The 26,173-nt window shown below is 45.0% G+C and overlaps 1 protein-coding gene across 2 annotated transcripts in view; it reads right to left on the bottom strand.

Moving 5' to 3' along the window:
* Positions 1-26,173, bottom strand: part of LOC142576583 (focadhesin) — a 429,785-nt gene that overhangs the window by 358,049 nt on the left and 45,563 nt on the right. For both annotated transcript variants that reach the window (XM_075686768.1, XM_075686769.1), the window contains exons 3-4: positions 13,467-13,615; positions 4,179-4,277 (exon numbers count right to left, since the gene is read on the bottom strand). In XM_075686768.1, coding sequence (XP_075542883.1) covers positions 4,179-4,277; positions 13,467-13,615 — 248 coding nt within the window. The remainder of the gene's footprint in view (positions 1-4,178; positions 4,278-13,466; positions 13,616-26,173) is intronic.

Raw genomic sequence — 26,173 nt, 5'->3', positions numbered from 1 at the left:
ACTTGCAGCACACCAGTCTTTGGGGTGAATCTTCTTGGTTAACCTCCCTGTCTTTCCTTTGCCTTTCTCTCTCCCACTCTCTCTTCTAGACAAACTGTTGTTCACTCTTACATGAAAAATGCAATCAAGCTTTCAATTGTGTTCAGCATGTTGCCATGGACACCCTTAGCAGAAAGGTCACAAAGAATACCGAAACACCATGTCATATCGTATGCCTTCTCCAGGTTGATAAACACTGAAAGAAGGAACTGTTTATGTATAAAGGCATCCCTGATGTTGTCCTCAATGCGAACAAGGTGGCCTGTCGTCGACCTACCTTCTCAGAAGCCACACTGGAACGGGTCTAGTATTTTGTAATTTTCTAAGAAACAAAGTAGGCGCCGGTACTTTTTTGAAGAGCTTGCACAGACAGCTTGTTAGAGCTATTGGTCTGTAACTGCTGGCTAGGGACGGGTCCTCCCTTCGTTTAAGTATGGAAATAATAACAGCTTCTTTCCAAGCAGATGTAATGTATCCAGCTGCCCACATAGCAATGAAATGAGATAGAAGTGTTATGAAAGTTTCTGAGTGTATACTTGTTTGATCATTTCACAAATGGTGCGATCACTACCTGGTACCGAGTCTTTGCAACAATTGAGAGATGCCTAAAGTTCAGCGAAGTTGAACAGGTGATTGTACGCTTCATTTTTTCCACATTTGCGTTCAAGGTGCTGTCATTCCGAATTTTCATTGAACTGCAGGAAAATGTGTGTGTAGTGCGATTGGGGGCTCGTGTCTATCATCTTTTGCAGGGCGCTGGACACCCGCTCTTGCGAGTGCTGTGTTTGATGTGAAAGCCTTGTCTCGGGGGACGAGACCATTTCGGCCAGCAGCCTGGAGGTCAATGGCCCCTTCTTCCGAGACAGCAGAGCAACAGTAGCTGCAGTCGCTGAGGGGGCGGATGGCGTCACGGCCAGCTCGCACTGTGTGGGCCGGACAGTCACTGGGCGCTGTTGTGATGCTGCTCCCTGATGCGCCACTTCAGCAAAACAGACTTTGGCCAGGTAGGACACCCATCTGCGTGGCTCCTTAAATGATATATTTTATTTTACTTTTATTGTCACAATTCCTTTTCTTTTTCCCAGGATGGGCATGACCAAGAATATGCAGCATGTCCTCCATCACAGTTCACACAGTGGAGGGAGTTTTCCCATGATTGAGAGAGGTGTTCATTTGCACCGCATTTTGCACAAGTATGACGGCCTCCGCAGTTCTGTGAACTATGGCTGAATTGCTGGCACCTAAAGCATTGCAGGGGATTTGGGACATACGAACTGACCTGGATCTCCACATATCCTGCCTCAATAGTGTCGGGTGGGGTGCTTGAGCTAAATGTAAGCATTAGGTGTTTGGTATTGATTTCTTTTCCATCCCACCTCACTTTAATTAGCTTAACACTAATCACACTGTGATCTATTCCAACGCTCTAAAAGTTAAGTTTCAGACAATTCTATGAGATCAGCATCAGAGACAATGCCACGGCTGGTATTCATGGTAAGGCGTAGGGTCACTGCTACTGGAATACCTCTTAAGGACACAAGATTGTGCAGTTTTTCATGTTGTTTCTGATCGTGGAGCTCCAGAAGCAAATCACTGCTTGCCATTTTCAATGCTTTATAACCGGGACCGAAAACTTCAGTTAGAGATTTTGAGACGACAAAGGGTGAGATCATTCTCACCGTCTCTTCAAGTTTGTGAGAACGGATTATGTGAAAACGGGGAAAGTTTTGTGTTCGGATGGCAAAAAATTGAGACTTCTTCGGAGCGCCCTCGTTTCTGAGGGCGATCAGGAAGTGGGGAAAAGGATGTTCCCATGGATACACATAATAAATTCGGCCGCAGCACCAGCCACCCACCATGAAGTCCAACAAGGTGACGCTGCAGGATCTTGAAGGGGCAGGTCCTGTGTACGTCAGCTGTACGACACTACTATAACCAATTATGGTGTGCACAAGGTTGGCTAACCACACAAGGTTAACCCTTGCTGCTTAGGAAATTGGAAGTAAAAGGAAATAGAGAGAGGACACAAAAGATTCAAAGTGAGAGAGAAAGACGAAGATTGGAGAGCAGGACAGGAAAAGGCAACTACCGATTTCCTCTGCGTGGGTCAGCCCAGGCATGCCGTCTACATGAAGCAGAGGCCAAAGAGGTGTGTTGTCTCCGCCAACGGGCTATAATAGTACGAACATCCAGCTTCAGCTCAATCCCCAAGATACCGTTTCCCTGGACATGGCTAAGCCACGCACAGCTGCACACGGGAGGGTCCAACCCATGTGTGCTTGGGTACGTGTTGTTGCAACACACCGAATGCCTGCTGACGCAGACTACCCAGATAAACATACTAAAAGATTGTTTTATTACTCAAATCTTGACAGTTTATTATGCAGACTTTGCCCTGTTCAGATGCTGTGAGAAAAAAAAAATTGGCAGAGGCTTAGCTTGGCTAAGCCTAGTGGATTGCGAAAGCAATCTTCTGTTCAGGTTGTAGAGTTCCATACCGCTCATCGAACGTGTAGATGCAGTCTCGTCGCCACTTAAAGCATCCATAAGGCTTGCTGTCGAACGATCAGGTGTCGCCAAAGTCGCGCCAGCATTGAGAGCATGCATGATACTTGTAGATGCACCCAGATCAAGAGATGTTGAACGCATTCACCTGGCTGCATAATATGTAATATGCACGCCGTTTAGCTAAACGTTGTTCCCGCTCTTCATCCGTTTCTTCCGCATGCCGCCGCTTCTTAGCTGCAGCACATCGTTGCAGCTTCACCTTATACACATCATCCGACATACCGTGGAGGATTCGCTGGGACGACTGCGACGAGCCGAGTTGGGGGGCCGCTTTTCCATAGCTGGCATGACGTCACGTAGAGCGAGCGCCTCCCCCACGGCAGCGGCGCATGGAGGATTCACTGGGACGATCGCGACGAGCCGAGTTGGGGCCCCGCTTTTCCACAGCTGGTATGACGTCACACATAGGTCACGCTAAAGGTCAATGGTGGATTCTCCAGGACGACGGCCAAGAGCAGAAACCTCAAGCAGTATTGCCTTCGCAATAAAACCACAACATGATTATGACGCAGGCTGTAGTGGGGGGCTCCAGATTAATTTTGGATATCAGTAACATGCACTCAATGCACAGTACATGGGCATTTTTGCATTTCACCCCCGTCAAAATGCGGCCGCATCAGCCAGGATATCATCCTGCACTCACGGATTTGTCGGTGATCACTATCTGATGATGATCACACATAGGCAATGAAGAATAAAGACAAACATATGGTAACAATTATGATAGTACACAGATTAGAAAGAAGTGCATCATAAGTACCTATAGAATTTGTATTCTTTTGAAATGACTTTTTCCACATTTGAAATAGTTTTACTCTGAAGCAGACGCAAATGAAAAAATTTGGAGGATGCTTAAGCTTCGCCTTTAAGAGTGGACAGCCATAGCGTTCAAAGATCCCTGACTGCCTTCTCATGCTTACCGGCAACTGCAGCTTATGTAACTGTAATGTTTACCAAGAAACGCTGGTGGTGAACGCTATGCACAAAGGCGAGCTTTCTGGTAGAAACATGGCCTCTTGCGGGGGGCTGCGATGTGGTGGAGGCGAGCGCCTTCTGGAGCTGTTGCAAGGGACTGGGCGCACTGCTTTACAGCCTTTGAGATTTGTGCGGGCAAATCTGGGAGGTCATGGCTGCTCTATGAGAAGTAGAAATGCTGAAAAAGTGGTTTGGTGGCTTTCTTTTTCTCTTTTTTTTTTTGCCTTTTGTGTAATAGAATTGTGTTTTCTCATATATACAAATTACAATCCGATGCTATCATGTCTGTAGATTGTGTGCCAGTCGTACTTTACTATTTTTCTACGCATTTTACCTTTAGAAATTGAATTATTTCAGCAACTTCCTTGTGTCACATGGAGGGCCTGCATGCTTGGGTATGCATGGTTCGAAATTCTTTTTGCCAAAATGACATCCGACGCTGGAGGCCATACACTGACACTGAATTTTCTGCGACATGGGGTCCGCATTGCTATCGCATTAATATACAAAGGTTTTAAGTGTCAATATGACAATCATAAACAAGCTTAAAAATGTGTTATTTTAAAATAAATGTTGGCAGTAGACCAACCACCTACCGGAGTGCAAAGGGGCAGTGGTAGGCGCCAGCCTGGAGCTCTCCATGCATGTGCAGGGTCAGCAGTCGACCCATAGCCGCGACTGCACCACTTGGCTGCCTGCAGTGCAAACGAAACAAGAGCCACCCACTGGGCACAAGGCAAATTTTAAGCTCATATTTGAACCACGGGACGCATGGCCATGCAATTAAATACATGCCTGCCGATATGATTGCAGCACCCAACATGACTCTAATCCCCGCTGCAGTCCTGACATGTGCCGACCCACTAAATTCGCAGGCCATCTAAATTGACACGCAGATGAAAACATGTACGTCTTGACTGCTGTGCACAGGCAAGAGCACACAGAATACAAGCGCTTCCGTGGCATTTTCAGATCAGTGCCACTGAATGAAAATTAATAACTCCAAAGACAACTGCTTTACAGGCAAGACCTCCTGATCCTCTCATCACCAGTTCACAGAGCCACCAAAGCTCATGAAGCTTTCCATCTGTGAATGTTTTGAAATCCTAGCAGCTGTCAGGAGCTTTCAACAAGTGCTGAGGTAGGTACCAACAAAAAAAATTTGGCTGCACTTTAAACTGCTTACGAGTGGGAATGCAAAGGCATAGGCACCGACTATGGGGGAGGGGGGGTTGCGGGGCCCGAGGCCCATCTGAAGTTATGGGTAAGGGGAGGGGGAAGGGAAGCCTCATTTTCCTGAGAAAAGGATGCATGAGCTTCTGCTGGTATTTAGCCTAAAGCCATTTTCATTGGCCCACTTCGACACCTTGTCCAGACCAAGCTGCACTTGTCTTTCACGTATCAGAAGGTTACATTACCTAAACCCTAACTGTAAGTCATCGACATATACACAGTAAAAGACACTTCGTGGAATGAATGAACGTCAAGAGTTCATCTTTACAATAAAAAAGGCACAACTGAGTACTCCCCCCTGCAGTACCCTAGTTTCCTGGATGAATGGCCTGGACAAGGTGTTGCCATATTGCCATGTATGCCCATTTCTGAGAGGTCTCCTAATATTCCAAATCACCAAGTGGGCTTTTGCCGGTATTCAGCCTGAAGGCTACATCCCTGAATCGCCAAGTAGTGTCATATGCCTTTTCTATATCAAGGAAAAGAGACAGGAAAAATTGTCTGTAAACGAAGGCCTCATGAATGCATGCCTTAATCTTTACGAGATGATCAGTTGTGGATTAACCTTCTTAACTACAATGATTAGCTAACGGGCCCTTTCCAGGCACCATCATGCGAGGTTTGCCTTTTTGGAGCGATCACGAGAATCTCGCCGCTCTTTTGGCGCTGGCAGTGCCTTCTGGCTGGTTGTGTCTACTGCCTCTTGTGATGCGCTGGACACGCGCTCTGTGCCTGATGCGAAGGCCTCGACATGTCGGAAGAAACCTTTGATGCCACCAGCCCAAAGGTCAACGGCACCTTCTGCTGGGATGGCGGAGCAGTGTTAGCTGCAGCCACCAAGAAGGCACATGGTGTCACTGGTGGCTCCCTGCGTGTGGGCCGGACAGTCCCCGGAAGCAGTTGTGTCGCTGCCACCTGGCACGTCACATCGGAAAAGCTGTCGTTGGGCAGGTGTGACACACGCCTGCGTGCCTCCTTGAATGAGATATTTTCTTTTACTTACCCTCGTGTGCTTGGATACATGGTGTCGCAACACACCAAATGCCTGCTGACGCCCCTGCGGGGATCTATATGAAATGCAGCACAGGAATACTTTTCCTTAAGTTCAAGAAAATGCGAACGCGTATGTGCCTCAGGTGCTCATTTTGATATTTCTAAGAAAAAGATGCCACACTGGATAGTCTGCCAACCCTAAGGCAGTAGAAGCCTAGTAGGAGCCATTAAGATATTTTCTAAAAGAGGGACGTCTCTTCCTCCTGACAGTGCTTCGAGTTGGACGGACAAAGGAGGCCTAGTGGCTGGGCAGTTATGGAACAGCTTAACTGTGGACAAGTGATGAATAATTGAATGAAATGGATGGTCTACAGCTGATTTTACCTTCAAGGCGTGATAAAAGCCTAAATATGTCCTCTGGATCTATAAAGGCCATTCGTTAGATTCAACATACAGGCTTTGCGCAGGACTAGTCCTGAAGGTGCATGTAACAAGGTGGATGCCTAAGTGGTGGGTAGGATCTAACATTTTCAAAGCACTAGGTGTAGTAGAATTATAGACTATGGCTCAGTAGTCAAGACGTGACACTACTGGACCTTTGTACAAGCTTATCAGGCATTTCCTGTCACTTCCCCAGGATTTGCGTGACAAGAGTTTCAGCAGATTTATAGTCTTGAAGCACTTTGCCTTATGATATTTCAGGTGTAGGCCAAAACTTAAGTTCGCGTCTAAAAGGATCCCTAAAAGTTTGTGTTCACAGCTCACAGATGGCCGTTGTCCATTGAGATATATTATGGGGTCCGACAGTATACGTCTCTTAGAGAACAGGATGCAAAAACTTTTTTGAGGCTTTAGTTTAAAACCATTCTCATCTGCCCACTTAGACAATTTATCTAAGCCAAAATGTACTTGTCACATGCAGATTTGCAACCTATCTGGATGTGATCCACATAACAGAATAAAACACAGTATGTAGTATGACAGTGTTGAGCAAGTTCATTTTTACAATAAAAAGAATGCAGCTCAGCATACCACCTTGTGGAACACCAGCCTCATGCGTAAAAGGACAAGACAGAACGTTATTAACTCTAACATGGAACATACGATGGGAGAGCTAACTCTGAATAACATTCAGTAAGTTGCCTTAGACCCCCATTTCAGACAGATCACAAAGGACTCCAAAGCACCAAGTTGCGTCATACACCTTCTCCATATCTAAAAATACTGCGGAGAAAAACTATTTGTGCTCAAACACATCATGGATATTTGTCTTGATACGGACAAGATGATCTGTTGTGGGTCTACCTCCCCTAAAGCCTCACTGTAAGAGATCGAGTATTTTGTCAAACTTGTCAAAGTGATAGGCCTATAACTGCTAGGTAAGAAAGGGTCCTTGCCCTCTTTGAGAACAGGAATTACGATTGCTTCTTTCCAGGTGGACGGAATGTAACCAGCAAAGAACATGGAGTTAAAGAGTGACATTATTGTTCTGTTGGTTTCAGGGTGCAAGTGGTTGATCCTTTCATATAGTATTCTAGTATTCTGCCACTTTCTGGAGCGGACTTGTTACAACAATTCAGTGAGGCCTGAAACTCCGCTATAGTAAATGGACGATTGTATACTTCATTGTATGTGCCTTTCCGACCCAGAGGCAGTCGCTCTGCTTGCCGCTGGTATTTCAGAAATGTATCTGTGTAAAGGGATATATTGGAAACATGTTCAAAATGTTCTCCTAAGCAATCTGCCTAGTCCTCAAGAGTGTCTCCTTGTGTGTTTACTAAAGGTAGGGGATGAGTTTCGTGGCCTTTTATTTTGTTCATCTTGTTACAGGCTATTTCATTCATCTGTATAACTGATCCTACTTACGTATTTTTCCCAAGTTTCCCATTTAGCATGGCGGCGTGTTCTTCTACCTTGTTACTTAATTGCCTTGAAGTTAGATTGTCTGCGGTTAGGGAGTTGCGAAGGAGATTCCAAGCCTTGTTTAGCTTCTTCCGCACTTTCTTACACTTATCCTTCCATCATAAAATATGTAGTTTCGAAGGTGTATGGAGAATGCATAGTGATGCAGCATTCATTATAAATGCTGTTAAGTGCCCTACTGCATCATTCATTCATTTTATTTATTTAGTACATACTGCAGACCACATTGTGGTCCTTGCAGGACGGGCAGACAATTAGTACAAGGCATATACAAGATACGTCCGTACGCATTCGTAAAATATATAGACTTTACAAGGATATATTGCTCACAGAAACACTTCGTGAAAAGATCAAAACACAATACCGAAATCAATCCATGGTGCAAACAGAACGACATAAAAAAAGGCGAGGGAATTGCACATCAAGCGCAAGGGAGAATCGAGGACTTGCCTCGCTCATTAAACAGCAAGGAGAACACATGCTATGCAAAAACAAAAAAGACAATAAAAACTTACATAAAACACAGTCACATGTTGTAAAGGGCGGGCAGTACATGGATGTACACACACACACACACACACACACACACACACACACACACACACACACACACACACACACACACACACACACACACACACACACACACACACACACACACACACACACACACACACACACACACACACACACACACACACACACACACACACACACACACACACACACACACACACACACACACACACACACACACACACACACACACACACACACACACACACACACACACACACACACACACACACACACACACACACACACACACACACACACACACACACACACACACACACACACACACACACACACACACACACACACACACACACACACACACACACACACACACACACACACACACACACACACACACACACACACACACACACACACACACACACACACACACACACACACACACACACACACACACACACACACACACACACACACACACACACACACACACACACACACACACACACACACACACACACACACACACACACACACACACACACACACACACACACACACACACACACACACACACACACACACACACACACACACACACACACACACACACACACACACACACACACACACACAGAGAGAGAGAGAGAGAGAGAGAGAGAGAGAGAGAGAGAGAGTATACTAAGTACACGGACATCATCCCAGGGCAGATGTGTTAGTTCACGAAATCGCGTCCAGTCGGCTGAATCGATTTTCCATCGAGGAATGTAAGGCATTTTGCCTGCTTTTTAAGGTTTAAAAGGATAGGAAAATGGTCATTTCCATAAGGGTTGTTAATCACTTCCCACTCCAGATATGGCCCAATTGTACTGGATGCTATGCTTAAGTCTATGGAGGAAAATGCTTTGTGTGCAGGACTGCATAATGTTGGTTCCTGCTTGTTAAGCAAGCATGGACTTGAGGAGAGTAAGAAGTTTTCTATTAGACGTCATCTAGTATCACAATGAGAGTCACCCCACAGTGTACTATACGCGTTTGGATCTCCGACGACTATGTAAGGAGAAAGAAGCTCATCAATAAAGTTCTGAAATGTTGCTCTAGAGAGATGATAACTCGGGAGGATGTATACAGATGTGATAGTCACCTAGTTCATTGAATATTACGGCTTGAATAGCAACTGCCTCACTATGCAAGAAAAGGTGAGGCGTGGGTGATCAGACAGGACACAAGAGAAGAGAAGTGGACAACACAAATGCCAAAGTTGCAACACATCTGTAGACTGTTATTGCTACATCACCGGACAACGTGACAGCATCTTCTCGGTCCCTTTGGAAAATGGTGTACTGCTGGAGAAAGTTTGTTTGTGTAGATTTAAGATGTGTCTCCTGAACACACAGCACCTTTTCATTGTATTTGTGTAAAAGTTCTTTATGTCGTCTAGGTTGTGGATAAGACCTCTCACGTTCCAGTGTATTATTTGTGTATTCATATTGTTTGTGTTTTTGCGCTGCGTGTCAAGAGGAGTCGAGTTGACTTACGGAGCCCTTCCAGGCTCCGAAATCCATGATTTGTTTGTCTTGCAATGATCACAAGAATCTCACCGCTCCTGAGGCACTGAATGTGCTGTGTGGTTTGGAGTTGTGTCCACAGATTCCTGGGAGCCGCTGAACTTCTGCTGACTCAAGCAGGTTGGTCTCGGGGTAGAGACGCTGCCTTGGAGGCCAGCAACCCTGAGGTCGATGACCCCTCCTTCACACCAGACCCCAACAGTTACACTAACAGTTCTCAAAGTAAATTTTCAGGCACATTTGTAATAAACATTATTCATTATATCGGGTTGCAATAACAGCTTCACAGTAGAGTAACTTCTTTACCTCAATAACACCAGTTTTAAGCAAGGTTTATGAGGTGTGTCTGAAAATTGTATGTAGTGAGTTGGCAAAATAGTGGTGGAAGGTGTAACAAGGCCACCTCTCTCCACTCACTCTCTCCAATCGGAAAGAATTAATGAATGAATTCTGGGATTTTACAAGCCAAAAGTACAATTTGATTATGAGGCATGCCGTAGCTAAGGACTGCACATTAGTTTGGACCACCAGGGGATCTTTAATGTGCCCCCAATGCATGGGACACAGGCTTTTTGCATTTCACCCCCATCAAAATGGGGCCACTATGACTGGGATTCGATCCTGCATCCTCATGCTTCCACTCAAAAGGACCTTGTTAACCTCTAGTACGAGCCAGAATGCAGTATGTCAAGGTATAATTTACACATTGTGTGCAATCCAATTTTGTCGTTGTCAGAATGGAGATTGATGAACAGAAGGTACAAAGGATCAATATCAAATTTCTTGTGAAATTAGGAAAGAATGGTGCAGAAATTTAGCAAATGTAGTAAAGGGACAATGGAAAGGATGCTTTAAAGGAAAGAAGGTAGTGCAAGTGGGTCCAGAATTTTCAGAAAGGTCGTGATGACAAGAATTATGCAAGATCAAGACACCCCTCCACCTCATATGAATAGCAAGATATCGATCATGTGTGCTCTCTTGAGCTCAGTGACCAGTGCATGATCATTATAATGATAGCAGCAGCACTTGGTTTGGGAAAGTAATCCATGCACCAAGTAATCCATGCGCCAAGTAATCCATGCGCAAAGTAAACCAAGTGAGAAATGCCTGCAGCGAGACAGTGCAAAAACTGACGACTTCTGAGCAAAAGTTGTGGCAAAAAGATTGTTGCATTTATTGGAAATTTCAAACGATAGTGCTGAATTTTCAAAAAGGGTCGTCATCGGCGACAAAATTTACTAATTGTCCTTTCCCTCTGAAATGTACTCCGTATACCGAGGGTAACATAAATAAGTAAATAAATAAATAAATAAATAAATAAATAAATATTGACCACCTTCAGTATGCAATTGATCGAATCATCCAGTGGGTTGAATTAAACAAAATGCAGAAAAAATACCAGCACACACTGCCTGCCCATTTGGTAGTACAGTCGAACCTTGCTATATCAAACTTGCAAAAAAAAGGCCTATCAGTTCAATATAGGGCTTAATTCGATATAAGCCTGCTAAGAAATTGGACATTATAAAGCACAAACCATTTATAAAATCACTTCATTGATGAAACTGGCACAGTTTAGCATGAAACAGTCCTGTATTTTCTTCTGCTTGGGCAATCTCGCTGCCTGCGATGCACGCACTTCTCCACATTGTCTAAAGAGTCGCAGCAGCCAAGGCCACAACCTTCCACATTCGCACAGAAGCACCGCACTAGTGCAAGTGCACCACACACCTCAGAGGATGTGGGCAAAGGACCATCGTTGCTTTCCTCATTGTGCCCACTTTCACTTGTGCTCGGTACAATGTCGGCAATGTGGTCTTCGTTTTCGGGCTCTCCAGTGGTCGCGACACCAGCATTTGCACTCACAAACTCATCGATCGTTGACCCGTCAACGGCTTCCAGAAATACTGACAGCTCGCTCCAAACTTCGGCAACACCGGCAACGGCTACGTCACACTCATCAGAATTTTCAGAGTCACCACCGGCACGCGGAAGCTAGCACGTCTGAAGAAATTTCAGATGAACCACTTGTACACGGCTGTGCGTACGCGTCGGGTGCAACAGGCACCGGGTCACAAGTTTGTCTGCTTTAGCCCTAATCTCCCCCCTATTCTTCAAGATCGTGCTGAGAGTGCTCCTCGGAATCTTGCACACTGCGGGGACATCCGACTTTTCACAGCGTTTGACCCAATTTACGATGTCAAGCTTCACGGCAAAAGGCAAATTCTGACACTTCATCATGGCAACACTGCGAGAGAAAGCGCACAAGGCACAAACACAATGAACCAGAAAAGCAGCAGGACAACTCGCACTTGCGCCATCTTGCACGACGAAGGCACAAGAGCCTCTGAGTGGCTGTCCGAGCAAGCGCTGCGGACAGGCCAAGATCATTTTTTGCAAGGGGGGGTGTCGACAGGTCCCTCGACGCAGCGCGGTCACGGTAGGGAGAGTGGTTTGATGGAGCCTCCCCACCGGGTTTTCCTGCTCCGCGAGGGAGAGACTTATGCGGCGCTTGTAATTCGATACATCAGGAGCCACTGCTATTTTTGTTCGATGTAAGCGTAATTTTTGCTATATATACTCATTGTAACTACACCATGTTCAGAAATCGTTCTATATACAGAATAATTCAATGTAAACAGGTTCGATATAGTCGGGTTCGACTGTATTCGCCAGGATCGAACACACCACCGCTTTTTAGGTGTCCAAGTTAGAAAACTAACATAAAACTGGTATTAAAAGCTCCTAAACAAAGTTAAAATCTAACATGAACCCAATTTCTTAGCCAAAATAATGGGTAATGGTCTAATATGTGTTGCACAATGGTTGCCAGTTTCCCAAAGTCAACTTTTTTGTTTTTTAATCAGCTTTGCCAAAATTAAGTTATGCTATGCGGTAAAGCCCATAACTGCTGCAAACGCACTTTTGGTTTTGTATATTCGATTGCGCTTGTGCAGGCAATTTTAGAATGGTGTAAACAATGTAATCAAACATTCAGAGCTACCATTGTTGCTTTAAGATCTTCCTAGGGCAGGCTGAAAGTAGGCATTTTTGACAGGAGATGACGTGTGTTCAATGCATTCACTGTCCCCTAAACCCTATTGGGACAGATTCTGCCACTAAAGGGGTCATTATTTGGGTGGTCATAGGGGTCAGGCACATGCATGTAGGTTGGCCAAGTTCGAGCTATCCAGCATATGCCAATTTTAACATCGAAATAATGAGTTCGGTCACGTAGAAATGCATGGGCACCAGCCAAGACCTTCGTTTGGGATTGAATTGACTGACAAAATCGAATTAACTGGTGTCAAATTAAAGCAAATCTACTGTACAACTACATAATGTCACACAACTTTTATATAGCTATACTGCTTTGCAAGTTTGTTGGGTGACAAGAACTGTCACTTGTTTCAGTAGTGTGATAACCACTTGGACACACCAGTAGATAATCATTTCAGCTCCCACACAATTCAGAACCTATTATATGTTTGTCAGCATCGCTGAGAACTGCTCCAACATGCCAAGTTGAACTATAAGGTAGTTTATGTACAAAAAAAACCACAAGGCAATGGCAGAAGTGCGAGGCCAAGACACAGTCCGTCAAAAGCTGCCCAACTGATGACTGACCGGTTGGCCCCTGCAGTGCATGCACCCAACAGCTGGCCAAGGGCAAAGCGCCACTCCAGCTGTCCAGCCACCACCAGGGAGACCAGTGCTTCACAACACTCCTGCTGTCCACCACACCGTGCAACCAGTAGCTCCAGCTCAGGGATCCTCTGCAGAGGAGAAAACAATGCCCTCCTTCACCTTTGCCAACAAGCGTCAATGTAGTTTCATAACTCATTAGGAGGACCAATACACTGCCTTCTCTTCTACTCATGGCACTTTCTCTGGCTCACATTAGTATTCCCTCACTAGCTGCACAGTCTGCAAACATCTTACACATGCAGAGCCTGGTAGGCTTATTAGTTTCACCTTCTCCTTAATTTTTCCTCGACTGAGTGCCTTTTGCTGTGACCTCAGTACACAGTTCCATAGGATCCCAGACACCAAGGCAAAAACTTGTGATGCCTCATTCTTGTATTAATAAACACCTATGCACATTACAGTGTACACTCGTTGATTATTCATACAATGTGCACACATACATGGATATGTCAGTATACAGAAGGAGGTCTCATACCACGAAGCTGTAAAGGGATCTTCTGTTGCAGAATACAAAAAGTCTGGAGGAAAAAAAAACAGATAACCACCAGATAAAAATACAATAAAATTAATACATAGAAAATATGAGTAAATGAAATATTATGCAGGTAATCAAATTAATTAATTCTGTGGTTTTACATGCCAAAACCACCATTTGATTATGAAGCATGCCACAGTGGGGGACACCAAATTTTGACCACCAGGGGATCTTTAACGTTCCCACAATGCACGGGACATGAGCATTTCTTCAGTTTGCCCCCACTTAAATGCAACCACCGTGGCCAGGATTTGTTTTCGTGACTTCATGCTTAGCAGCGCACGACCATAGCCGCTAAGCCACCATAGCAGGTACAGATAACAAAGAAATTAAGGGTACAAGGATAACAGTGAGCAGAGCAAGAACTAAAGATATAATTTTGGTCCCAATACCTTTAAAGGTGTTACTGAATAGAAAAATGGCTTTTAATTAAACAGTGACAATAATAACGATCTTATAATACCATATCGAATCTCACTACAGAACTCAATCACTGCAAAGGACTTGGTAGGTTTGCCATAACTAGTGCATAATAAAAAGTTAGTGCTAGATATGTACTTGGTTGGGTTGGAATTTGGCATGTTAGCCGTTTTCAACACATGAAAGGGAAAGTTGTGATTAAGTGTTCTGAAAAACAGTGTTCCAAGTTTGTATTTGAGCAAACAGAGTACAGGTAGTTACTGAAGTTCCAGGAGTAATAAAACTGAATTCGCTGGAGGTGGGCCTGATGCTAGAATGCGAATAACTTAGTTTTGCAGGTACAGTAGTGATAAAATGTGAGTAGGGTAGTATTAACCTACAAGGATGTATTCAGTGGAGGGAGGGGGAGCACTCCCCAGGTACAAATCCTCCACCAATTTAATAAGCTGAAAAAGCAACTTGGAAAGCACACAGCCAGCTTCTAGCAACTACAAAATTTTAATTAAGTCAAAATTTGCCCTAAAATTTCTACACACTTTCTACACTTTGTGTCAAATCACTGTTTCATCACACGTTGACAGTATAGGTGCAGCAAGGGCACACATTTTAAGTTGGTTAGCTAAACATGGTTATAAACATAGTCAAGGTAAAAAAATAAATATATAAACGAAGCAGTTTCATTCCTGTTTGCAAAAGTTCTAAAATAATCAAAAAACATTTTCTTGGAGAAATAGTTGGTAGTTGGTTTGCTTAGAAATCACATGTGCAAGTGTATATGTATATATACAAATACATATATCTATGTATTTGTGCCCTTCATAATAAAAATCTTGTTTGGAAGTCGACGTTAGTGTCCATCTCTTCTTTCTATCTCTGTCTGTTGGTATGCTACTGGTACTAGAGTGTACTAGAAGGCTGAGTGGGCCTAAGGGCGCGCTCCCGCTGAGACACCACATGTGGAAAACTTGTGCAAGGGCTCTGCGAGTGAACTGGATTGGGAAGGAGACGCACTCCACGGCATATTCAACGTACTTTCACTGCGGGCACCGAGGCCAACTGCGCTTTTATGCTCCTAAAATAGTGCTTTATTTCAACTGCAAATTTATATTTGCACCATTATGTCGCATACATATATTTGAGGGATGGATTATAAAACACGACGCTATCGATCTTTGTGTCATTGTGAAGTGTATAGTCTGCTAGCGAGTGTGCATATGTTGCACAGACGTTGCACTGTTTTTGTTATACAAGATTTGTACAGTAAATATTTTAATGTCTTACATGCTTTGGTATGCTCATGACTTTTGTCGGCCATTAAGAATTGTAATTTTAGACCAATGAACTGCTGTTTTCAATGTAACTTTTTCGAAATACGTAATTTTTGTCCCAGCAGCCAATGATCTGCAACATGAAGCTACGTAAGAAAATTTTATCGTGTTGTTTCGCGTCCGCTTCTTGTTGGTGTAATATTAAAGAGCAGTGACAATAATTGAAGAAAAAAATATTACAGTGAAATGAACCAGGTTTATTAAATGCGTGGCATGAAGAGGAGAAGCAGATGACTAGCCTTCTCGTTAAATAAAAGGGTACATAGGTATATTCACAACATATATATAATAGAAAAATTATCGGATACTTTAAATGCCCAGATTGAAAAGCTAAGTAGATCCTACGCACTGTGGGAATCGATGTACGCGAAGCTTTCTTTGCTATTTGCTTTGACTGAGGATAATCAGCGGTGATGTTGACAGTGAACATTCAATTGCTCAAACCTTAGTCCAACACCAGAGTGGTGAGTTGATTGTCCATGTTACCTTGCGTGCACCACTGCTGTTTGTCTACAGAGTACACAGAACACTCAAGGGGAGGTGTTTGCTTGAGACGTTATGCGCCATACTTCAAAACCTCCGAGAGGATTGAGCATGTGCCATGTGCCTGACATGGGACATCGCACCATGGCAGAAGTATTAAGCTTTAATTGAATTACGGGGCTCTACGTGCCAAAACCACAATCGGATTATGAAACATGCCATAGTGGCAGACTCCGTGGTAGACCTCGGATTAATCTTGACACCATGGTGTTATTTAATGTGTCCTTAAATCTAAGTGGACGGGCATTTTTTATTTTGCCCCATCAAAATGCAGCTGCTCCGGTTGGGATCAAACCCACGACCTCAAGCAATGCCACTGCCGCAAAGCTACCGCGGGGGCACAGAAGTGTTCATTTGATGTGTGACTGCTTCCGTAGTATCCCCTATACAGTATGGTGCATTTTATCGCAGCTCAGCTTCTGCACGCCCTGCATAAGTTGTCCGTTTGACAAACTTGCATGGTCTTTATTTTTCAGAAATAGTAACGTATGATACTGTACCTTAATGTTAAATTTATCCCGTTAGCCCACAACCACTTTCATGTAAGTTAAATTTATCCATTTGGCCCACAACCGCTTTCATGTGTAAAGTGTAGCGTTTCCTTGTCTTCTCATGTCACCTTCTTCCTACTGCTTTCCCCCCCCCTCTATGGGAACTGTGAGTAAAGAGAGGCAAGGCTGTTATTCTTTTTTTTTTAAAGGTACCTTACAAGGCCCCTACATGGAGAGTGAGTAATGGGGGCATAGAATCAAGTAAGTACATACAATCTAGTAACAACATGAAAAAAAAAAAGAGAACACCAGCCAAGTGCACAGCCTAAAAATTAGAGAAACATATCAGCTACATACAGCTGTATACGAGTACAATGAAAAGGAACTCTGTAAGCTTGTAACAAACATATTACAGTGCAAGAAAAAGGTAGAAAAAATAACACAGAACAGTGAGTGTGACATTAATGGTCAACAAGGGTTAAGCGACAGAATGAGTGACAGAATGAGAGAGAGCGACAGAATGAGCGACAGAATGAGACAGAATGAGTGCTTGAATTTTTCACGGTCAGTTTCCGCAACTATGTTTTCGGGGAGGTCGTTTCAGAGCCGAATGACACATGGTATCGCAGATGATTTAAATGCTTCTGTTTTACCATAGATGCATGTGAAGCTATGAACATTTTGTAATCTGTGCGACGTGTGCAATGATGTTTCTAGGTGTAGGGAACGTTTGTTAGTGTGGTAGGCATATTTATGAAATAATGACAAAAGGGCTACGTTGTGACGATTACTTAGCAGCTGAAGTGAAAGGCGAATATTTATTTAAGTTACGCTAGAACGGTAGTCATAATTCTGGGAAATGAAACGTGCGGCTCTATTCTGGATTTATTCCAGCATGTTAAGTAATTTTGGTGGGGAGACCAGACTGGAGCTGCGAACTCAACTCAAGGGCAAACAAATGTTTCTAATGCCAGTTTGCGGATAAGTGTAGCTGAGGTTCGAAGGTTAAGTCGCAAGTAATCCAGTGATCGAGAAGCGCTGGCACAGATGGTGGTAATGTGGGAAGTCCAGAAGAGGTTTGTTAAATGATTTACGATGTTTAAATGATTAGGTCCGAGATAATGGGACATTCTTAACCCTTTGAAGGTTTTTGCCGTACATGTACGGCGGCGTTTTTCTGTCCCGCAAGGTCTTAGCCGTACGGGTACGGTTCTGACCCTCCGTTTGAAATTTCGAGCCATAATGACGATGCGTGCTCACCGGGAGGTGCTGCCACCTCTTAGCACTTACAAGATGCGTTTGGAATTGGTGCTACCTTCTTGGGGAGATAAACAGAGCTGATTGCTAGCTTCAGTGCGTCACTCAGAATGCGGCAACGCCCCTTTGGCGGTTTCGGTTTCACCGCGTGATCGCAACGGAGGCGCGCGAAATGTCATCTTTTTCTTTGTCGGCACTCACTTGCAGGGTGGTGGAAGTTGATTTCTATCTTGATTGGCACTGCTCTTAGCTTGCTTATCAGCGCCATTCACGAGGTATTCTCGCTCTCAGTGGCAACGCGCTTTCGCGGTTTCGGTTCCACCGCGTGATCGCAACGGAGGCCCGCGAAACGTGGTTTTTCTCTTTGTCGCCATGCTCTCGCAGGGGCGGCAGAAGTTGATTTCTATCTTGATTGGCACTGCTCTTAGCTTGTTTATCACCACCGCTCATGAGGTATTCTCGCTCTCCGCGGCAACGCGCTTACACAAGAGGGTGCCTCAGACCTCTGCCCAAGGCAGCCGTACGCAGAGATGTCATGTGTGCGCCAACACAACTCCTCACTCCAAGAGAACAGACACGCATTTTAGGTGTGCAGACTGCGATAAGGCGCTGTGCGTAAACCCGTGCAACGCTCGGAAATACTATTGAACATTTTGCAGTTCTGAGTGATGCCCACACAAAAATACTGTTCCTAATAATTTTTTACTATTTATTCCCGGCTTTATACATTTTGTACATTCAAGATCCGCAATAAAGTAATTTGACCACCTGGAAAAGTTTTTTTCAAAATAATTCGACCCTCGAAGGGTTAATACAGTAGAAATAGTCCAAGTTAGTGCGTTTGCAGGTGAAGGACATCACTTTACATTTTGATAAATTTAGAGTCATTAGCCAGGTGTCACACCAATTAGTAATTTGGTTAAGATCATTTTGGAGGATCAGGTGGTCATCAGAGCTGTTAATAGAACAATAGATAATGCAGTCATCAGCAAAAATGCGCATGCATGATGATAAGTTATTGGGTATGTCATTAATGTATATAAGAAAGAGTAAGGGACCAAGAACGCTTCCTTGTGGTACACCGGATGGAACATTTGAAAGGGGCGAGGAGAAGCTGTTAGTGAAAGTAAACTGCTGCCTGTTAGAAAGAAAGTTTTGAAGCCATGATAGAGTTAGTGAATCAAGTTTTAATTATGATAACTCAAGAGGCGACAATGGGCTATGCGGTCAAAAGCTTTAGAAAAATCCAGAGAGATGCCGTCAGTCCATGTCCGTCAGTCCAAGGTTTCAGTCCATGTTCAAATGAAGATCTGTCGTAAATTCAAGCAGTTGCCTTTCGCACGATAAACCTCTCCTGAAACCATGTTGATTATGAAAAAAGAAGTTTGATTTTAGATGATGGCAAACATAAGATGCAATAATACCTATGTTCCATCATTTTACAGCATATGCATGTTAGTGATATCGGTCGGTAGTTCTCAGCCAAGTTTTTGTCAGTGTCTTTGAAGGTGGGTATGACTTTGGCTGTTGTTACGAACAGCCTACAGAGGTACTGACCTACAAAATTCTCCCAGCAGACCGACCGGTGGGGGCGGGTAATCTTCGGGGAAGCGACCAACCGAAAGGCACCATGTCTGCTGCGACGACTCACTTTGAAAGGACGGCAATACGTCAGTCCCCAGCCCATCGGCGCCACCATGGCTGCAGCGGCGGAGTAGGTATTATTAGTGTGTACACCTGCACTTGCGGTCTGTTGGGAGCAGGGGAGCTCCTTGCAGATATTTTGCGGTGCCGTCTCACGCAGCTTGGAAGTCGTCAGTCAATGGACAGACGTGACGGCCATTGTCTGCAGAGTCGACTCTGGGATAAAGAGGCGCCTGCTCGGGGCAGCACCATGTCTGCGAGAACCCACTCACCTCGGCATGGTCAGTGCAACCTGTGCGGAAGTGAGTATGTAAACCCTCCCCCTCAAAGGCGGGTCAGCGACGATGACTTTGGACGCTCCTAATTGGTCGGCAGTGAACTGCCGTTCTCCCTCACCTAGGGATCTAGGGAGGACAAAGTGTATTAGGAGCCGTTGGCGGCTCCTCAGTGTGCATTCCTCTTTCAGTCATGTTAGGCTGATGAACTGTAACGTTCTCATGTAGATACTATAAATAAATCCCATATTCCTCGTTCTCTATGAGAACCAGTCTCTCCCTTCAACAACGTCCTCAGCGTGGATAAGTTGGACGACGGCATAGGCCAGCTACCGTCTATATACTGTCCAAACACAATCATCACAACTGGCTGACAGCGGTGAGACGGACTTTGCAATGTGGTGCTGTGTCTGCGGTGAGTGCTTGGTTCTTGCTTTGACTCTCTAGGCTTCATATTGTGGTTGTTCTGTTTAGAACAGTAGGGAAGCTGGATTGTTGATTGTTAGCTAGGTTGTGTTTTCCTAGGTAGCTTTAGCAAGCAGGACCAAGGCAGTAAAGCAGCAATCATGGAGTTAAAGACACTGCTGAGAGACGAATTGTTGATTGCTGGTGAGGAACTGGGCCTGGAGGTAGGCAAGGAAATGCTAAAATCAGAATTATTGCAGCTGATTTCTGAACAGGCCACTGAGGAGGACATTGAAATTGGTATAGAACTTTTTAGGAAAAGAGAGAAACTGGACAGAAAGGAACGCGAGAAACATCGCGAGTTAAGAAAAATGCAACTTGAACTTGAAAGCAAACATTTGGAGTTGTCTCAACGAAGCGAAGGAGCTCTGGGACGATCAAGTGAAGCAGAATCATACCGCATGGACAGGCTGTTAAAGCCATTTGAGGTCGGGAACGACATAGGCTTGTTCCTAGGAAATTTTGAAAGGACTTACGAGAAGATGAACTTCGGCCCGAGTACATGGCCACAGCGGTTGTTGTCTATGTTGCCATGTGAGGCTGCGGAAGTAATCGCCAGACTCAGTGCGCCGGATGCATATGATTATGCGAAAATTAAGGCTAGTTTTCTGAAAAAGTGCTGCCATTCAACCGAAGCTTTTCAGTAGAGGTTTAGAAGCATAGGCAAGAAGGATAGCGAGGGATATTCGGAGTTTGCATACAGCTTAAAGGCCAACCTAGCCGAGTGGTTGAAAAGCACGGAAGTGTACGAGAGCAGAGACATGATTATTGACTGCATGTGTCCAGAGCAGTTTTACAGAAGCATCCCACAATCTGTGAAGCTGTGGGTGCAAGACAGAGGAAATGTAAACACTGTGGAGAGGGCAGCTGAATTAGACAAAGAGTACGCAATGCGTAGAGAGCTGAACGCCGAGGACGGCAACTGGGAAGGCCAAAATAGACCACGAAAACCATTTTCGTTCAAAAAGGGTTCGCAGACTAGATGACCGGAGCCTGTAGACGTGGAAAAAAAGCCTTCAGAAAAGAGTGAGGAGAAATCAAAAGGGGAAGCTGTACAAAAAGAGCAGAAAAGAAAATTCGAATCTTTTAGACCACTCCACTGCTATAAGTGCCACAAACATGAACATATTGCTGTAAACTGCGGGAAGCCTAGCGTAGGTTTCCCCTATGTGGATGAAAAAGACGCAAATATATAACTTTTAAGCCCATATCTTCAAGACCTGAAAGTTATTGGCAAACCATGCCGTGTGCTGCAAGACAGTGCCGCCATGATGGACATTGTCCATCCGTCTTACATGAAGGTAGATGACTTCACTGGAGAAGTAGCATGGATTAAACAGGTTGTAGAAGAACACAGCGTGTGTCTGCCCATGGCCAAAGTCAAAATCAGTGGACCATTCGGGGAGCTTGTGACCGAGGCTGCACTTTCCAAATTCTTGTCACTGCAGTACCCTTACATTTTTTCGAATCGGTCGGAGCAGTTACTGCGAGACAAAGGGCTTAAACTGGGAGAGAGCGTAGTTCAGGCATTGACGCGAGGCCAAGCTTGTAAAATTGCATCGCTTTCGGCTGAAAATGCAAAAGCTGCTCCAGCGGAAGTAGCAAAAGAGGTAACTTCAGTAACCGAATCCGAGCTAGGCTCGAGGGACGAAAAAACGGTTGAGGAAACACTGCCAGCTGACCAGCTCAATGAGTGCAGATCACTAGGGCGTCAAAGTTCACGCCTGCAGAAAGAGCCAGCTGATGCACTCACAAGCGAGACAGGGTCTTTATATCATTGGCCTCAAAGAACTTTGATCGGCTCTTACGTGTGGACAGAGAGTCACTGGCAGCCGAGCAAAAGAATGATGATAGCTTAGCTAAATTGCATCACACAGCTAAAGAAGGCATTGCTAGGCATTGCCTTTCATTGAAAAACCTCTTAAGTGCTGCAAATGCATGAAACTGGTACACGTGAGCAGCGTCTGCGAAAATCGCTGCGGCGAGCCCCATGCTGCAGATAAATGTGGCGTGAGTGTAATTAAGTGTTCGAACCTCGGAGGGTCACGTGAAGCTTCATTGAGGAAATGCCCACATATTAAGAAGGAAATGGCCATCTTGAAAGAGATGGCGAGAGATCATTTATCTCATGGCGAAGCCGCCGATAAAATCATGAAGTGACGTTCCCGTCGCCGGCGCTCCTCAAGGAAGGCTCTTGCCTCTGCGACGTGCATGCCACTTTCTACAACACCACCTCCTCCTCTACCACCCAGGCCAGACGCTGTGGAAAGGACCGCGAAGAACAAGTACACTGTGAAGACCACACCAGCTGAATCTTTGCCAGCTCTACCGAAACGACAGCATTCACCAACAGAATCACAGCAAACTTTTGCTGGACAACCCCCCGATGTCTACTGTCTGCGATTTGTGTGACCAAGACAGACAGGTGGCTGATATGCTGCAATTGCTAATTAATACAATGCGCATCATACTGAACAAGCTACAAACACCAGCAGATCGAAGTGCTCTGCAAATACTGGATGCACTAAATCCAGTGCTTGCTAGCATCGTTTAAGCATCATGGCTCGACCAATAGTCCCCTTCCGCACTGAAGTTAAAAGTGCGTCGATTTTTATTGGAATGCCAGGAGTCTAAGGACCCATATAGCAGACTTTTGCCAATCCATTTTTACAAATCGCTTCCCCATACTGGTCATTTGCGAACCAAATACATCAACTCCACTCAGACTGTCCGGCTACGAATCTTTCGTCTCGTCCACATGCGGTGCGAGCACGAAAGTAATCATCTACATCTGCATGGACTTTACATACGTCGCTAACGCAGTAGAGCCTCATGATGACAACCAATATGTCTGCCTGAATGTCCAAAAGAAGGATGTCATTTACACTAATTGGAGCCTACAAATCCCCAACGGGTCACTTTGATGGCAAACGACTTAAGAAAATATTACTAATGAACAATGGCCCCTGGGTTATCACAGGTGACTTCAACGCGCATCACCAGCTATTGGGAAGCACAAAAATTGACTCCAAAGGCAGGAGTCTTGCCTCCTTTGCTGCCGACCATGATTTGTGCTGTGTGAATGACAGCCCTACATTTCTGCGAGGCACGACCTATAGTAGCTGCTTGCACTTAGCTTTGGTGCCGCGGCGCTTTGCCTCGAGCGTCCATTGGTTTAAGGACATAGAAACACATGAAGGTGGCCATTTTCCAACATACATAAAGATTAGAGGAGTTGAGGAACGCTCCTCTACTGTCTTGCGTACAGTTGATTGGTCAAAGTTTAAGAAGGATATGGATGACGCATGCCAGAAATGCCTTTCACACACTATCGAAGATGCAATCGCAGAGGCATTGAAAACATCCATCTGCTTACATACAAGGTCAGCAAGGCAAACAGACTTGGACATGGAACTGGAGAGGCTGCGCGCGGCACGCCAACAGGCGGAGAGGAGGTATCAGCACCCGAAGTCCTTTTTGGATATGAGGGCTTCATGACGCATACAAAAGAAAGTCCAGCGTCGTAAGGATAAATTGGAAAACAAGCGATGGAAAACTTTCTGTCAGTCACTTGATTCCCGAAAATCGCTCTCGCACATATGGAGAATGGTTAGGGGTCTTCGCTCATCTCCGCATCAAAGGAAGCCCTTTGCTGCTCTGGCCCTCTACCAACTCCACTCAGAACTTCAAGTGGCTGAAGAGTTCTGTGAACGGGTTGCTGGGTCCGTGGCCATCATTACTGAGGCAGCACTGAATGAAATCCCTGAGGCATGTGCACCAGAAATGAACATGCTATTTTCACTCGAAGAGCTCGATGCTGCATTGGCAACCTGCAAGTGTTCTTCGTCACCAGGACCTGATGGCATCAAGTATGCTGCCCATGTCACCTTGAACATGACGCATGTGATGAGCTGCTCAACTACTACAATGAGCCTTGGCAGAACAGCACCGTTCCTAAACAATGCAAATCGAGCCGCTTGATCCCCATTCGGAAACCTGAAAAGTCTCCACTTGAGCTCTCATCATATCGTCCGATTGCGCTTTCGAGCTGCGTCGGCAAAGTGACGGAAAGAATGATTCTTGCTCGCTTGGAATAGTACCTAGAATGATTCAACATTTATGTGGATGCCATGACGGGCTTTCATCGAGGTCACTCGTCTATTGACGTCATTGACATCGTAACCTGGGTCCAAAATCAAAAATGCCTCAAGAGCCTATCAGTGGCACTTGTTCTAGATATAAAAGGAGCATAAGACAATGTCGCCCATGAGGCCATACTGAACTCACTTGAGGCTGTTGGAGTTGGTGGCTGGATGTATCAATGGATTTGGGACTATTTGACTGAGAGGTGCTTTTTCTTACAGACCGAAGACTTCAGAACATTACATCTGCCGTGGTGTGCCGCAGGGTGGAGTGTTGAGCTCTATTTTGTTCTATCTCGTCCTGGTAGGACTAGCAGAGTACTTACCACAGACAGTTCATGTCTCAATACACGCCGACGACATCTGCATCTGGGCCTCTGCGGTGACTCGCCCTCAGGTACAAGCCAGGCTTCAGGGGGCGGCAACCATGATGGCGTCTTATCTCCGAAAACAAGGCCTCAGTGTTTCTACTGAAAAGTGTGCATTGGTTGGTTTTACGCGCAAACAAATGTCATTGTATCCTGTTTCAATCAATGGTCAAGCTGCATCCTATGTTAAGATGCATCTCTTTCTGGGCGTCATCTTTGACCGCAACCTCTCGTGGAGCCCTCACTACGTCTATCTGAAGAAGTTAGTTGCCATTGCTCAGGTCTTCAAGTTTCTCTGCAGGAAAAACTGGGGTGAACCAGTCCATTCTATGATGCAGCTGTACAGGGTGCTGTTTATCGGACTCCTACCTTAGTCTACCAGTGTTGTCAAATGCACGCAAGATGAACTTTCGCGCTTTGGAGAGTATACAAGGTCAAGCCCTACGCACGTGTTTAGGGCTGCCTCGGTGCACTTCAACAGCAGCAACAATCGCCATCGCAGGAGACCATATAATCCAAACACATGTAGCTGTCGACTCTCTCAGAGCGCACATTCGCCATCTGTCAAGGATCCCCAACCATCATTTGGCCTCCCTACCAGCCGAGAGACCTCAAGCGACCTTTTCACGAGTGATTAGCACTCATCGAGAGTGCATACCGTCATCTTTTACACCGGCGGTGAAGCCTTCATCTCCCCTGTGGTGTCTGCACAGCCTCAAGTGAATTTTGCTATTCCTGGAATTACAAAAAAGTCCAATCATCCATCACCGGCTCTGAAGCAACTTACGCTCCTATTACTGCAACAGAAGTATCATGACCACATACATATATATACCGATGGTTCGACCTCACCTACCAGCTCAACTGCTGCGTCCGTCGTTCCAGCTAGGCAGGTTACAGTTAGATTCAAATTGTCACACATGACTACATCTACGTTGGCAGAACTTGCAGCTCTCCATGCCACTATGAAGTACATCACCAAAAAGCCAACAGAGAAGTGTATCGTATTTTGTGGTTCAACGTCAGCTCTTCACAGCATCAAGTCTGCATTACATCCCAGAACTTATGAGCAGATGACATTTCACATCAGGGAAGTGCACCACCATGCTCTAGAAAGAGGGCACCACATTATATTTAAATGGATTCCTGCTCACTGTG

This window comes from Dermacentor variabilis, chromosome 3 (assembly GCF_050947875.1).
Source record: "Dermacentor variabilis isolate Ectoservices chromosome 3, ASM5094787v1, whole genome shotgun sequence".
Classification (NCBI taxonomy): Eukaryota; Metazoa; Arthropoda; class Arachnida; order Ixodida; family Ixodidae; genus Dermacentor; species Dermacentor variabilis.
The sequence above is the reverse complement of the archived record's forward strand: the minus strand, read 5'-3'. Positions and strand labels throughout refer to the sequence as shown.